This window comes from Didymella exigua (genome assembly GCF_010094145.1).
Source record: "Didymella exigua CBS 183.55 unplaced genomic scaffold M421scaffold_34, whole genome shotgun sequence".
Lineage (NCBI taxonomy): Eukaryota > Fungi > Ascomycota > Dothideomycetes > Pleosporales > Didymellaceae > Didymella > Didymella exigua.
The window spans coordinates 155,069-170,875 of record NW_022984808.1 but is presented as its reverse complement, the minus strand read 5'-3'; the positions used below and the strand labels follow the sequence as shown (position 1 = coordinate 170,875).

The following is a 15,807-nucleotide window of genomic DNA, read 5'->3' as shown; positions in this document are numbered from 1 at the left end:
TCGGCCGTCGATCAAAATGGCGACCAGCACCAGCAAATGCCAATTCTGAATTCACAGAGCCGTCTCTATATTTCCGAGAATTCTTTTTGCGTCCACCACAGCCACCGAAACAAGCGCATGGGCGGCGACCGTTGCGATGTGCGATGAAAGCCCATACCGTGATGACAAACATTACGATACCAATCACAGCGCAGGTTGCAAGAACTGCTATAGTTCCAAATCGATCTCGTGGTACGTGATATATGCTGTCTTCCTGCGCGTCGATTGAAGCAGTCGCGGACGGCATGTTTGTGTAGGAATATGAGATGGAAGTTGCGACGGCAGACGGTGGAGCGTTAAAGGCTGGTACGGGAGCCGACCAGACTGGAGCAGAGGACGGTGGTATCCAGCCTCATTCCTGACGCGGCGCCAAAGTTGAATGCAATGCTGTTGTTGTTGGTACTGCTGATGTGCAAGGATGTTCCGAGCTGGAAATAGGCAAGGCTGCCAGCAGCCAGCAAACAAGCAACGGAGTGAGTGAAATGCATGGTCACTGGCGAGAGGAAGGAGTAATGCAAGTATTTGGCAGGAAACAATGAGTGGTTGGGAGTAGCTGGTGCTTTCCGCGAGCTTGAGGATATACATTCACTAGCGACATCGTGAGTGCAGGCTGCAGTGCGTTGTGCATCTCGTCTGTCCGAACATTCATCCCACACAATATAGTATAGATCGAACACTATACACTCATGTCGAAGCTTACACAACGGACGATCGCGCACCGTCTCCGTAAGCGCGCAAGTCAACCACACATCGGCAACTCAGTCATCGACATCCACTGTTCAACACTGCACGAGATGTCAGAACCTGGGTTCTTAAGCCTCAAGACGCTTCTGAATCCTATCAACTTGCGGCGCGGAGCACAGTATTCCCAGTTCCGGATTGGAATACCCATTCCCTCGGCCGAAGTTGAAGGAGCTGGAGACAATCAGCAAGGCGTCGACACCAACCCATCTCGCAAATCGAGAGACAAACCTGAGACAGGGTCAAAAATGCTAGTCTTCAATATCGCCTTGAACCCGGTCCATCTACGGCGCGGATTCCAGTATGTTGGGATTCCGCGAGGACTACAAGCTGAACACAGCGGAGTTGAATTTGATCAATGCGAGCAAGACAACCGCGAGTTTGACAGCGAGACTGACCAGGAGCTTGGGCATCCTGACTCGATCCGGGAGTGGTACACTGACGACCAAATCGCAGAGTTCGTCACTTACACCCGCGAATGCCTCATCTCCACGCCACCACGCCCTCTCATCACATTGTGCAACATAACCACGCTTGCCTCCCCACCCTCACCATCCTGCTTGATGCTCCGCGACGCAGTCCGCGCCGGCCACGCACAGCTCGCTCGCAGTACAGACATCACCGAGGTCTACACAGTCGGCGCACCTCCTCCCGTTGCACCTTTCCGAGGTGGCTTCGGCGCGGACTGGTGGCACGGTCTAACTCCTGCGCAGGTCCTTGCTGGACCGCTGGCAGAGAGGAGGGACGTCCAGAATGCGGAGAAGACATTGCAGATGAGTACGCGGGCGACGAGGCGCAGGAGTAGGTGGTTGGCCGAGGAGCAGGAGAAGACTGCTGAGGGCGTGAAGCGGCAGAAGAGGCGTTCAGGATGAGTGCGGGTGGGGACGAGGTGTAGAGATGGCTGGCGTTTGAAGATGAGCGGTCACAGCGGTCTTTTCGTCTTCTGTGCGGATGTTATTGGATATCCGACTTGAAACTACAGCCGGGGACGTACCGTGTCACGACAATATTTGAATTATGCGGTATCGATATTAGCGACAATAGGGAATCCAGACGCCAACACACCGCCAGCTCACCCAGGCTCCATCATAGCACGTAATATCATCTCCACGTACAAACATAAGCAGACCAACACACCAGCGCTGCTCTACATCTACAACCTCTCGTCTATGTGTAGACCGACTCCGTGAACGAGTTGACCTGCAAGCCACGTTCCGCCAGATCCGCCTTCTCCATGAACCTCAACTGCATCCAGACGAGATGGCCCTGAATACGATCCAACTCCTGTCTGATCTCCGCCACCGGGCGCACCATATCGTACAGGTGACCTTGCTTGTGTTCCTTGTCCTTCTTCGGGTTCGGCGTGAAGTTATCGTAGTCCTCAAAGGTGAGGATGTTGTCGTCGGGATCTGCGTGGAAGAGCGTGCGGAAGACTTCTGTATTGACGGTTGCGCGGCCGCACCACTCGTCCCAGAGCTTTTCTGAGAGTGGGTCGGCGACAAACTCTGCTTCCGGCCCGGGCTGGGGGTCGTTGGGGGAATTCTCGCCGGGAGGCTGTGCGTTGGGGTCATCGGAGGCTTCGAGTGCTTGCGCGGGGAGGAGACCCAGGTGTTCGCGCCAGAGGTTGGAGCGCAGGTCGTGTGCAAGGCGGGCGGCTTTGTAGGGCTTCCCATCCATCTGGATATCAATCTCGTCTCTGTCTTGCAGAACGATCGACAGCTCTGAGTCGTGCAGGCCCAGCTGCGAGCGGTCGTTGATGTTGGAGGAGCCGCAGATTACGTACTTGTCGTCGATGATGCACAGTTTAGCGTGGATGTAGAGCTCTTCCTGGAAGAAATGCTTCTTCTCCTCCTCGGGGTCGCCTTCCCACTCTTCGTTGCTGGGCTTCTTGTCGTTGAGCATAGCGTCATCTGCTATCGAGTCAGGATCGATAACCCCTCCCTGATCGCCCTTCCCGACGTCAACTTCCTGGCCCATGAACTTGTCTCTAAGCTCCTTGGCTTTCGCTCTTGCCGCTTCACCGTTTTCGAGGGGTGCTTCTAGCTCCTCAATCTCAGCTTGCTCGAGATCCATGTACGATGTCCCTGATTCCTCCTCGCGCTTCTTAAGCGTGGGAGTGACATTAATGCGGTCGTACGATCGAAGGTTGAAAAAGAAGATATGCTCGTTAGGATCGATTCCCTGCGCCTTGACCCGCTCAAAGATACTGTCCTCGCCACGGCAGATGCTCTTAAATTGGTAGTCCATGATCGCACGAGTTCCGGCGGCAGCGTTGTCTCGGAGATCGCCAGCGAAACCCGGGATAGCTGGAATGACGATGATGACTCGGAACTTGCGACCTTCTTTTCCGGCTTTCACAACAGCTTCGACAATGGCAGCACCAATTTGGTTGTGGACAGGGCTACTGTCGTCTTTCCGTGTGTTGGTTATGAAGAATTGGTTCTCGATGTACACGTAATGCTGTGCGTTCCTGATGAGCTCAATGTAGGCGTTCTGGATGCTATGCTCCTCAGGTAAGATGCCCATACTCCAGTCACAACTACTTCGTACTAGCTGAGCGTGTACTGTGCCGCGGTTGTCCAGGTTCTTCTGGGAGAGCGGTGTCTTCGGGTGATGTACGTAGTCCCCAACGGGAAACTTCGGTCTTTGTACGCCAATCAAATCCTCGTCCTCGCCTTCTCGTCCTTCCATCGTGATCCAGTCATATCGCTCATCACGCTTGTACTTGTCGCGCTTGACGAAGTTCCAGCGGAGGGCGAAGTGTTCGGCGATATCATACACAGCCGGGCCAATGACGCCCATAGCGACATCGTGCCATGGCATGCGACCATATTCGAGCTTGTTCAGCTTATTCGACTTCCAGTCCTCAACGCCCTCAAAGTCCAGAATGCGATTGTTGTTGAAGTCTTGGCCGGGGAAGATCTGGTTCTGGATTCCAGAGGGATGAACATCCGCCAGCGGATGCTGCTTGTTGTCCCATCGCCCATAGCACAAGTCGAGACCGCCAATGAATGCCATAGCGTAGTCGATCACAATAAACTTCTCATGATGCGCCCAGTAGAAGGTCATATCAGAGGCGTTCTCAAATACATTATGATCCGGATGTCTCATCACGTTGATATTCCCATACCCTGGCTCGCCTTCTTTGATGAGACCACTTAGCGCTTTCTTGGTGTGCTGGCTGTTACATGTAAGTGCAGCGGAAACCTGGATACGTCAGCTTCGCGCGCATTTTGAATCGATGATTTGCACACCTCTTTGTATACGGAAACGTAGATCTTCACACCAGCCTGCGCCCGGCGCTTGAGAATCTGGTCCAGTCGCCATTTCTGATTATAGAAAGGAGGGCGCTTGAGGAACAGCTCAGGCGACAACCACCAGTCTGCGATGTAGATGGTCTCTTGCGCCTTCTCCAGTGCCTCGGCAACAGCCCAAAAGTAGTCTCGACCATCAACATACCACTTCACTATGTTGCCTTCTCTTTCCGGCGCAAATGAATGGAAGCGATGGTTCTCTCCGACCCTCGTGCGCTTGTCATCGGTCGCCTGCTCATGGTCCTCGTCGTGACGGTGGTTGGTGTTGAACAGATTCTTGAACTTGCCCACTTTGTGGCTGACATGCACAGCCTTGATGTGCGCTTCTCTCAGCTTAGTATGTTCGAGCTTCTCCTGCAGCTCCTGGAGTTTCTCGCTGGCCTTGTGGTTGAAAGGGTGGAAGAACTTCTTCAGTCCCTTCTGCTTCCCCGCATCAGACATATTTGAGGCGCACGAACGCTGCGGTGCTAATGACGGCGCAATGCGAAAATTGAGGCGCAGAAAGAGGCTGAGGGGCGAGGCTTTGCAGTGAAGAAGATCGCAGCACAGGAACCGGTCTTGTACACTGGTGTAGCACAGGGCAAACCGGTATTCACTGTCGAGTCTTTGCAGCGACGCGTGAGCGGGAGAGGAAGGATTACGTGCGCCAAGGAACTTTAGCCACACTCAGGCTGGCGCCGCATCTAGGGCTATTCTATGAGATTCGCAATCGTTTCATGTGTCAATCTACCGCGCGCTGCCACGACAATTGTTATGTCTTTCGCGCGCACCCTGCGTGTGGTTCTTACAGATGTTGTCGAACGCGCTTGCGAGAGATCGAACGTCTCTGGATGGAACTCGGTCCGATCCTTGCGCGGCATGATTTCGAGCACTGCATGTGATTGGACTAGCGGGACGCATGAAGGATCTGGAGGGGCTGGAGCACGCGAGCTCTGCCCTGTTCATCCTAACAAGGCAGACGTATGGACAGACACGGTAGATGCTCTTGTCATCACCGACGGCGCTCATTTGAGGCTGAACGCAGGCTCTGAAAGCCGCAATTGATTGCGAATGAAAGACCAAGCTTCGTCCGCTCGAAATAAGCTTTCTGCCAGATCCCCGCTTTAACTTACGGAGAGCACATATCCCGGGTTGAGCCACCATGAGCCACGACGAGCCACAGAACCCTCCGCGGATGCAACATGATCAGCGCGTGCTCTTTGGCGTCTAAGTATGCAGCTCACTATACCGGCAATCTAGTGCACGAAGCGATCTCGTACCGGCACTAGCTTACAACTTATACGAGCGCTTTCGTCTTTAATCTGCAGCAAAGTCGAGCTTGTAAGAAGGAGCAGTGTGGGTTTTACTAGGGATAGCTTATCGTACAGTGTTAAATACTACCCTCTTGATATACCGTCATGAAAACGATGAATGTAACAAGGAACGCTGAGCAATACAGTATAGTCGAATGTCTCCTTCAGCCAAAAGATAGCACTCACTTCAAGCCTCCATTCCCGCCAGCCTTCAAAGGTTGTCGTCCTCAATCGCCAGCATTACCAGAGGCCTCAGACAACTACAGGCCAGCCCTCTCTCCACTCCAAATAGTTCCACCCGAAAAAGAACTGATCCGCCGCATATCCCACACTCGGCCGCACATAATGATAGTACATCACATCCCACCCATCATCCATTCCCAAAACCCCCTGGCCGCCCGGCGCATAAACATCCCCATGGCTTGCCAAGACCGTCGAGCCTCCACTCTGTCTACAATCCCTCCCGTCACGATCAACATACGGCCCGGTGACTTTCTCAGCCCGACATACGGCGATCCTGTACTCGTCGCCCGGAGCCGCGAGGCCAACGGTCGGTGTGTTGCAGCACAGGCCCACGGAGAAGAAGAGGTAGTAACAACCACCGTGCTTGAAAGTTACTGCGCCTTCGACGACTGCAGCGGCGACTGTTGTGTTGGTCACAATCGTGTGTATGTCTTCGCTGCGTGTCTGTGTGCCGTCGACGGCCATCAGATATTCGTGTGAGGGGAGGGCGAATTGCTGGATCCCGGACCAGTAGGAGCCAAATGTGAAGTAGAGAGTGTCGTCAGGCGAATCCTGGTAGATAGAAGGATCGATTAGGTTGTATGTGGGGTGCTGCGGGAGGTTGAGAGAGCCGTGGTCTATCCAGGGCCCTGACAGGGAGGAAGAGGTGGCAACGCCGATTTGAGAGTCTTGTGAGCCCATGGTGCTTACGGAGTAGTGGACGAAATATTGGTCATTGAATTTGGATGCTGATGGGGCCTGCGTGTGTCAGCGCTGCTGCTGGGGACCGGTAATTGGATCCTTTACCCATATATCTTGGTTATCAGCGACACGAATCTTCGTGCCCTTTGGTAGCAGAGGACCCTTGTACGTCCATGGGCCTTTCATTGCAGGAGCAGTAGCGACAGCTATGTTGCCACTTGTGGAGAAGCGCCAGTACGTGCCGTCCTCATAGATAATGCTGGGATCGTGAATCCAGGAATTGTTCCCGGAGCATGGATATGGATCAGGATAATGAGAAGGGTAGTAGTTGTTTGTATCACCTTCAGGTATTGGCGAGGGCAGACCGAAGCGGAAGAGAAGAGGCAAAAAGGTTGCGAGGGTGACAATTGTCGAGATGCCCATGGCTATAAAAAAAATGGAGAGCCCTGTAGTGGGATGAGTGCGGCGTATGCGATGCAAACCCTCGCTGCACACGATGTACCGGGAGACAGAAAAGATCAAGCTACCAAGACCATTGCACTGTACTTATAACAGAAATAACTGTGAAACAGGGTCATGCCGGTGCCGCCGCTGTACGGCTGCGAACGCTGGCGCAGTACTGATGAACGCCGTGGTGGAGCGACAAGCAGTTGCCAAGGTGTGCGATTGTTCGCGCTGATCGCGCTTTCCTCGTAGTATGTGAAGTACTATAACAGGGGCCGGTTCCGAGTGGACGTCCTGGAACCTAGCGGTACATCTGTTGGCCATCCATTAGCTGGCGCTGACTTGGCCGTGCATGCTGTTTCTAGCCCTAGATGTAAGCCCCATTGTTTGTTTCGAGGCTCTGAGTCAGTCATGAGGCAGCCAGTGTACTCTCGTGAGCATACAGTCAGCTGCTGTTCGTCACAATCTAGGGTACATTCTGGAATTTGGGCGATATGATTGACATTAGATGGCTCAGCCGCTCTCTGGAGATGTCGCGGCCGGACGACCATTCAACCGTAGGTACTGCTCAATCGTCGAAACGATACCTTGAAACTCTCCATCCGCTGGTATGCTCAGTGTTCATCCGGTCTCAGCATTTGCTGTAGGTAGCTATCGAAAGCCAGTCTCGATCTGTCGAGTCTCCGATTCGCACAAAAATTGTCGAAGATGCATGGCCAATCTGGGGCTACACAGTAGCGCCACATGTGATGTCGTAGATGTTGCCATACATCAGAGCTCGCTGTGTCGTGTTGTGCAAAAGCAGAGGCTGGTGGCTTACTGTAACATGTAGATTGACAGTGATTTTTGAGTCTTGTATGATCGGGCTCGAGCGCTCGGTGGGTGATAAGATTCGCGTCATTATTGATCACATCTCGCGTGGTCGGGAGATCTTCTCGGGGTCGATCTGAAACATGCAGCGAGTGCGGGTTGGGCACAACGTGGCTCTGATCACGACAGCAGCGTCGTAGTACTAAATGCCTGTTCCGGCGCCATGCCGCGGCTAAGGGAGCATCCGCCGCATTATGGAGGTCATGTAAGTCAGAAGATGGCTCAGTTATGTCAGTATGCATTGGTGAGTGTAGAGTCTGGCCCTCGGTCTGTTAGAGTGGGCCATCAATCGGGCTTTGAGGTAGTTTGATCCGTTTATTGTCGTTGCTGGAGTGCTGAAGTCGCCCGCAAGCCGGCGCGACTTTTACAGACTTGTCTCTATGGATTGTGGTCTTTTATTGGGCTCAGCAGGAGTCCTATTGATCGTCGACATCGGTGCTGTTTGTCCAGTCCTTGAACTTCTCCACATTCTCCTTCGTTTGCCCCATCTTAGCCGTCATAGCCTTAAACGCATCGGTGCCGACCGCGCAGCGAAGAGGAGGGTCCTTCATGACGGCCAAGTCGTAGAAGACCTTGGCTGCCTTTACTGGGTCACCAGGCTGGTTGTTGTGCCTGCCCTGTGCGTTCTTCTTGGGGTCGATGTGGTCGTATGCGTCGTTCTTGACTTCGCCGAACTCCATGCTGCGACCCGACCAGTCGGTTCGGAAGCCTCCGGGCTCGATGCATGTGAGCTTGATACCCCACTCTGGCTTCAGCTCTCTCGACAGAGATTCTGTGAAGCCTTCTACTGCCCACTTTGACGCGCAGTAGACGGAGAAGGTAGGTACACCTGATCTGTAAGCTTGTCGTCTCAATGTCTAACGGATCGTACTTACCAAGCTGACCTCCAATTGAGGTAACCTGCTGGATGACACCACCAGTCTTGAGCTCTCGCATGGTCTCCAAAGCCTTTCTTGTGACGTCCATCAATCCGAAGAAGTTGATGTCCATCTGCTTCCTTATCTGGGCGTCAGAAAGCGTCTCAAATACCCCGCTCAATCCGTAGCCAGCATTGTTCACAACGACGTCGACGCGCTTAAATTTCTCCACCGCAGCTTCGAAGGCCTTGTCAATCGAGCTCTTGTCGGTGACATCAAGGTCGACCATAAGACTGTTGGAGTCGTTCGCGCCATCGAACTTCAGCTTTAAGCTGTTGCGGGCGGTAGCAACAGCATAGTCGCCATTCTTGAGGACAATCTTGACTAGCTCTTCTCCGAAGCCAGTCGAAGTACCGGTGATGAGGAAAACGCGGGGGGCCATGTGGTGTTGGGCAGCTGATCTAGCTTTGTACGTCGTCTGGTACAGCGACCGGACCGCTCTTTATGCTGTCTGTCACTAACCTACGTCAACAGCGCACTTACGTCAAGAACCACCGAACTCGAGATGAAGCCATGCAGATGGTTGTGTCTAGAGCACCTTGCTGGCCAATGGCAGACCAATGCTCAACGGCGAACACAAATCGCAACGCGCCAAAAATGGGGTGACGTCGGTGTTTGGGCAGCTAATTCCATTCTATCTCCGTGAGTCTCATTCACCTCGGCTGTGTGAATATGCAGCTGCCCACCGCAGCATGCATCCTTCGCTCTGAGCATGAGGCTTGCCCGGAGGTGTGCGGATGCTACATAGTACACGGCCTCTCGTGAACATGCTCGAGCAGGGGCAGCCGGTTGTGTTGGGCAAGATCAGAGAGACGTCGAGTGAGATGACATTGAACGACGAGTAAGACATTGAACGAAGCTGCATGCGATCGCGGAGACGATAGTCGACGGATTGAGAAAGCGACTACGCCCAATGGGGGTGAGTAATTGAAGGCGCCAGAAGCGGTTAGACCCGACGCGAAAACGACAGGCGCGACTCGCGTCGTTGCCCAGGTTTCTGATCGACCCCTCAGATCCACCCTGTCAACAACGACTGTGCTTTTTGCGAGATACCCATAATCACCGCTCGAGTCGACTGAAACGCATCGCAAAGTGGTGGATAGTGTAGTAGCCGCCCTCCGCGTTCACAAACAGTACAGCCCACCATGACCGAGGTGATCAGAGACGAGGAAGTGCGCAGGCGCATCCGTCTTGCACAAGAGTTCTTGGACCCAGGTACGCCTCCTCAATATATGCAGACTACTTGAATGCTCACGATTGCGCAGATGATGTTTCCCAGCGAAGGTAATACGCCGTATGGAAGACCGTAAACAAAGCGGTACTGACCTTCGCAGCTACCGCCCAGATATCCTGGTGATGCTCAACAGAGGACAGAGGAGACTCACAGTGGGTCAGACGTTAGTTCAGTATACGATCTTATACTGACTTCTCCAGGTCAGCATTGATGAGATCCGAGCCCACCACCGCGAGCTGGCCGACGGCCTCCTCAACCAGCCCTTTGACTTTGCAGAGGCTTTCGACCGCGCCCTCAAGAGTGTCGTTGAAGCCTTCACCGACCGTCCCAAACACGAGTCCGGCCCCGATGTTGTATACTACTGCGCCTACATTGGCAGCTTCGGCGAATACTCGTGCAACCCGCGCACGCTCAGTTCCAACCAGCTCAACCACATGGTGTCACTGGAGGGTATCGTCACAAAGACCTCGCTCGTCAGGCCGAAGGTGGTTAAGAGTGTGCATTACAATGAGACCAAGCAGAAGTTCCACTTCCGCGAGTACAGGGATCAGACCATGACAACAGGTGCGGCGAGCACAAGCGTGTACCCCACAGAAGACGAGGAGGGCAACCCTGTAAGCTCCGGAAGGCACGAGAGTTGCAAATAGATGACTGACAAAAGCAGCTCGTCACTGAGTACGGCTATTGTATCTACAGAGACCACCAGACCATCTCCATCCAAGAGATGCCCGAGCGCGCGCCTGCCGGTCAGCTGCCGCGCTCCGTCGACGTCATCATGGACGACGACCTCGTTGACCGCGTAAAGCCTGGAGACCGCATTCAGCTCGTTGGCATATACCGCTCGCTCGGCAACCGCAATGCCGGCTCAGGCAGCTCGACCTTCCGCACGCTCATCCTCGCCAACAACATCATCCTCCTCTCCTCCAAGTCTGGCGGCGGTATTGCACAAGTCAGCATCACCGACACCGACATTCGCAACATCAACAAAGTCGCAAAGACCAGGCGGCTATTCGACCTCCTCTCGCAATCGCTCGCGCCATCCATCTACGGGCATGACTACATCAAGAAGGCCATCTTGTTGCTGTTGCTAGGAGGACAGGAGAAGAACCTCGAGAATGGAACACATTTGAGGGGAGACATAAACATTCTCATGGTCGGCGACCCGTCGACAGCCAAGTCGCAGTTGCTCCGCTTCGTCCTCAACACCGCGCCTCTCGCCATCGCCACAACTGGTCGAGGATCCTCCGGTGTCGGTCTCACAGCTGCCGTCACATCAGACAAGGAGACTGGCGAGCGTCGTCTGGAAGCTGGTGCCATGGTCCTAGCCGACCGAGGTGTCGTCTGTATTGATGAGTTCGACAAAATGTCTGATGTTGATCGAGTAGCAATCCACGAAGTCATGGAGCAGCAGACGGTCACCATTGCCAAAGCTGGTATCCACACCTCGCTCAACGCTCGCTGCAGTGTTATTGCAGCCGCCAACCCCATCTTCGGCCAGTACGACATCCACAAGGACCCGCACCGCAACATCGCCCTGCCCGACTCTCTCCTCTCTCGCTTCGATTTGCTCTTCGTTGTCACCGACGACATCGAGGACGCTCGCGACAGACAGATCTCGGAGCACGTTCTCCGCATGCACCGATTTCGCCAGGCGGGTACTGAAGAGGGTGCACCCGTTCGCGAGGACGGTACACAGCTCCTTGGTGTGGGACTCGACACCGAGGCTGATGCCAATCGCCCGACAGAAGTGTACGAGAAGTTCAACCCCATGCTCCACTCTGGAGTCACCATCACAGTCGGCCGAGGGAGCAGCAAACGAACCGAGGTTCTCAGCATTCCCTTCATTAAGAAGTACATCCAGTACGCCAAGCGTGAGAAGCCAATCCTCACCAAGGGCGCCGCAGACCACATCGTCGCAGCCTACTCGGCGCTGCGTAACGATGAGCTCGACGCGGGCACCCGCCGTACCTCGCCCATCACTGCACGTACACTGGAAACGCTCATTCGTCTCTCGACTGCACACGCAAAGTCTCGCCTGTCAAAGAGGGTCGATCAGAAAGATGCAGAGGTCGCTGAGCAGATCCTGCGCTTTGCGCTCTTCAAAGAAGTTGTTGAGGATGACCGTCGCAAACGTAGGAGGACTGTACGTGATCCTGACGCCATGTCTACTGACGAGGGCGAATCCGACGACGACGACAAGGGTGGAGACGAACAAGAGACCACAGCCACACCTCGCACTGGCGGTCCGCCCACACGCAGTCAACGCACAACGACGGCCACACGCACACCGGCACCCGCTGACGACGATGAAGAGGAGGACGATGAGCTTTACCGCGTCACACCTAGGACGCAACGCACAACACAACGCACCACAGGCCGTAATCAGTCCTCCCGAGCCGGACCCTCGTCACAGGTCAGCGCGGCATCGTCACGTCCAGAATCACAGCTCCCAGCCACACAGGACGATTCCCAGGAGTCGCAAGACCTCGCCCCAGCGCGTCTGCAGGTCTTCCAGACCGCTCTTGGACAGCTCATCGACGGTCCTCTGTTCGCCAACGATGCTGCCGACGTCGAGCCACTCGTCGCTGCTGTCAACGCAAGGCTAGGCAGTGGAACTGGGAGGCATCCGTTCGATGCCGACGAGGCCGAGAAGGCGCTTGAGACGCTTAGCGAGCGGAACAAGATCATGTACTCTGGCGGTATAGTGTACAAGATTTAGATGGGTGGTGTGTTGCATGACGATATGTTGGTGTTAGAGCAGCGTTTTGGATAGTGCCTTATATTGAGCAATGAGATACCACGATTCGATCTGACACTTTCACAGTGCAAATGTGTTCCCCTGGCTCAACTGTCACCCTCTCCATGTCTTTCGGCCGGTAGCCTGTCGAGCTTGTCATCGTGAACACGTGCGGATCCGCGGGTACTTGCGATGACGCGGGTTGATCCTTGGAGCGACAAAGCCAGATTGATGAAGTCGGATCGATCATGCGACTTAGCTCATTGCCGTACTTTCAACACCACAATGCGGATCCGGTCAAAGTAGTCAGCTGCTCCCGACGTGCTTGACTGACTCTGGCCTCGGACGTCAATCTTTATGGCTCTTTTCTGTGCCCCTCACGATGGAGTAAATGTTGTTCTCGGGCTTACGAGGGTTGCCGTTGGCATCGGTCTGCCTTTGTGGCTACAGCACTCTGTTCGAGTCAATGCTCGAGATCAAGGCTGACAAAATTACCCCGAACGGTCTCCTGACAATCTCCCCACAATCTCCCGTCTCCGAGCTGACGTCGAAGAAAAACCGTGGGCCGCGGGAGCGGATGATTGCCCGACGGGAAAAGTTGGGGCAAACCCAACCCAGCTGGAGCAAGCGCCATCTTGACCGTCGTCATAGCGTCAATTCCTCATTTCTCCGCACGCCCTTCCCCATTGCCCTGCTGCGCGTCTGCCAGAACCGAGAACCCAGCCAGTGAGCTGAGGAACAGCACGCTAGGCGAGAAGCGTGTTGAAACATCAGAGATGTCGTGCTCCCGACGTCGTGCGAGATTTATGCGAACCGCCCAGTTTTGCGTCGTGAGCTTTGTCACGAAATTTCTGTCCGTACATCACAACAATCAACACCTAGTTCACCGACGTTACCGTTCTACAAGTGCGAGATCCTCCATAGCGACAATCCAAGCGACTTGACATTGATTCCTAGCGACTGCTGTCGACATCACCACCCTCGCAGCATCTTCTATTGCAACATCCACGACTGCCATTGCAACATCTGCCCACCACTGCGACTGCGGTATACCTTGCGATATGTCTGCCCTATCCATGCAACCCTTCCGCTTCCTGGACCTGCCAGGCGAACTCCGCAACAACATCTACGATCTGCTGTTGTGCTCATGGGACGATGAGCCCGAGTACGAGCCCAGGTTCGTTGGAGGATTGCGCAAGCGGTCAGCCAGCTACGATGCCTTGGCGCTGCTGCGAACAAACAAGCAGATTCACGAGGAGGCGTTCGATGATATGATGAAGCGCAATCAGTTCGTGCGCGTCACCTGCCGGGGGCTCAATGCCAACACACTCTTCCTGGGCGACGAGATGATCGCAGCCGTCACGACAGACGCACGCAAGGCGAGGCAGTTCCCGGGGTACATGATGCACTTCACCCTGTCGAAGCCCGCGCTCTCGTCCGGGCCCCTTGACTTCTCCGAGAACGAGATCATGATGTTGCGGTCTGACCTTCCCTCACTCTGCCGACAGCTCGACATCGAGAGTGCAATGTCTAGCGTCAACGCCACAGCGAGCGAGCACCTCTCTATCCACGCAACCGTCTCCTTCGACCCGTCTCACGCAGAAGTGTTCACTCCCGCGATTCAGCAACACCTCCTCGAGCCCATCGCCGCCCACCTCCGCGGTATCGCAGACCTCAGCATCAGCGGGCCCGTCTCCACACAACTTGCACAAGCGGTCAAGTCGCGAGTCGCCCAACCGCGCTGGACAGACCCCAAAGCGACCCTCGACTCCATCCACACCGGCACCGACGTTGGCAAGCGCCAGTGGCAGAACCACGACTACTACACCGCTGCCGAGTCCTGGGCATACTCGATGCGCACCCTCGAGCGCATGCGCCACAGCTCGTCCTGGCTCAGCCTTAAAGCCTCGGGCGGCACGGACTTTGTCAACGCAACCGCCGATCTGTACTTCACACTAAACCTGCTGCGAGCGACGTTCCTGCAGGTCGACATAGCTGGCGAGCAGACGAGTCGCGCGCTTGTAACAAGGAATGGCGAGATGAGTCTACTTTACCTGTGGAAGTGCGAGACTGCGAGCGCACGATTTGCGCAGCACGCGGATGCTACGTGGACGCCGAGCAACGAGCAGGCGAGCAAGATGCTGTATAGGCAGGCGAGGTGTGAGAGGCTGATGAGGCGGAGTGCCAATGTCGTCAGGGCTGTGACGCTTATTGAGCAGGCGGCGACGTTGGCGCCGAACGATACGAGTATTCGTGATGAGAAGGATGCGATTGGCAACTGGCAGGCGGAGGTCGAGGAGGTGCAGCGCGCGGGGCAGCAGGTTGAAGTTCCCGAGGCCGCGCAGCGTGCGGGCTGGTGGTCGTTGATCCGTTCTGCGGCATCTGAGTTAGCGTCGTGAGCTGGTGCAGCCTCGATGCGTTTATGTTCACTGTGATACCCAAATTTACTTCTGACTTGCATATATGCACTGCTTCTCACACTTGTATTGCATGAATTTGAATTTAGGGATTTGGTTTTATGCAGTAGCACATCCATGGAAGTGAAAGCCGGTGGTATTCAGTGCCGATCTGCGGGTGGTCCATACTTCCTGAAGTCTTTCGAGGATTGCAACGCGGTTGCGTCCTGGCTGCTTTGGGGGAAGGTGGGCCGTACAGCAAGACGACAGCACTGGGTTCGTATCACGGCATCATGTGGTAAGCACGAGAGGAGTCGTCCGAAAAACAGCCCAACGTATATTGACTACGTAATGACTCTCGCATGGAAACACTATACTGTGATGAAGACATCATTAAAAGGACAGATTGATACGCAAGGAGATATGCAATGCTCAAGCCCAAGACCATACTCCATGTCCAGACGAACACTGCGACACTCCGAGTCAGCGACATAGGCCTTGCCTAGCGTGGTCACGCGTCTTGTCAGCGCGGTAGAGGGTCTTGTCGCAGTTGCTTGGGATGCTGAAGAAGTATGGACACTGGCTTTCTTTTGAGCCGCTCTTGAGTCGCGAGAACACTGATATACCAGCCAGCCTCTGGTCCTCCGATCCCAGAGCAATGCGAATCATCCAATGGCAATGTGGACACACCGGCTGCTAGAATACCACATCATCTTTGCAAAAGCTCTTGAAGGATGGTATCATCTCTGCCAATACTCAAACACCAGAAGGTAAGACCTCACTGCACTACGCTGCGGAGAACAACGAAGTGGATCTGATGCAACGCTTGCTGAGCCATGGGGATCTCAAGCCAGGGCAGAATTATCTGAGCTACTACTTCGGCAACGACAAAGGCATAC

General features: G+C 54.6%; 6 protein-coding genes across 6 annotated transcripts; 3 read left to right on the top strand and 3 right to left on the bottom strand.

The window, feature by feature from the left end:
- Positions 1–725: 725 nt before the first annotated feature.
- Positions 726–1,652, top strand: M421DRAFT_8371 (uncharacterized protein; the record flags this gene model as incomplete). The annotated part of the gene is made up of 1 exon (XM_033597551.1): positions 726–1,652. One exon carries the CDS (start codon positions 726–728, stop codon positions 1,650–1,652), a length of 927 nt encoding a protein of 308 aa, XP_033445179.1.
- Positions 1,653–1,762: 110 nt separating this feature from the next.
- M421DRAFT_424346 (phospholipase D1) lies at positions 1,763–4,781 on the bottom strand. Its single transcript, XM_033593725.1, has 2 exons — positions 4,035–4,781; positions 1,763–3,987 (listed from the first exon to the last, which is right to left on the bottom strand). The coding sequence occupies exons 1-2, from the start codon at positions 4,533–4,535 to the stop codon at positions 1,948–1,950; spliced, it is 2,541 nt and encodes an 846-aa protein (XP_033445178.1). The 5' UTR covers positions 4,536–4,781; the 3' UTR covers positions 1,763–1,947.
- A 644-nt stretch (positions 4,782–5,425) lies between these two features.
- On the bottom strand, positions 5,426–6,450 carry M421DRAFT_424345 (glycoside hydrolase family 43 protein). The gene has a single exon (XM_033593724.1). It carries the CDS (start codon positions 6,308–6,310, stop codon positions 5,639–5,641), a length of 672 nt encoding a protein of 223 aa, XP_033445177.1. The 5' UTR covers positions 6,311–6,450; the 3' UTR covers positions 5,426–5,638.
- A 1,478-nt stretch (positions 6,451–7,928) lies between these two features.
- Positions 7,929–8,944, bottom strand: M421DRAFT_424344 (NAD(P)-binding protein). The gene is made up of 2 exons (XM_033593723.1): positions 8,500–8,944; positions 7,929–8,453 (listed from the first exon to the last, which is right to left on the bottom strand). The coding sequence occupies exons 1-2, from the start codon at positions 8,921–8,923 to the stop codon at positions 8,041–8,043; spliced, it is 837 nt and encodes a 278-aa protein (XP_033445176.1). The 5' UTR covers positions 8,924–8,944; the 3' UTR covers positions 7,929–8,040.
- A 1,498-nt stretch (positions 8,945–10,442) lies between these two features.
- M421DRAFT_424340 (MCM-domain-containing protein) lies at positions 10,443–12,942 on the top strand. Its single transcript, XM_033593722.1, has one exon. The coding sequence runs from the start codon at positions 10,500–10,502 to the stop codon at positions 12,492–12,494; it is 1,995 nt and encodes a 664-aa protein (XP_033445175.1). The 5' UTR covers positions 10,443–10,499; the 3' UTR covers positions 12,495–12,942.
- A 248-nt stretch (positions 12,943–13,190) lies between these two features.
- On the top strand, positions 13,191–15,004 carry M421DRAFT_424337 (uncharacterized protein). The gene has a single exon (XM_033593721.1). It carries the CDS (start codon positions 13,574–13,576, stop codon positions 14,909–14,911), a length of 1,338 nt encoding a protein of 445 aa, XP_033445174.1. The 5' UTR covers positions 13,191–13,573; the 3' UTR covers positions 14,912–15,004.
- The last annotated feature ends 803 nt before the right edge of the window (positions 15,005–15,807 follow it).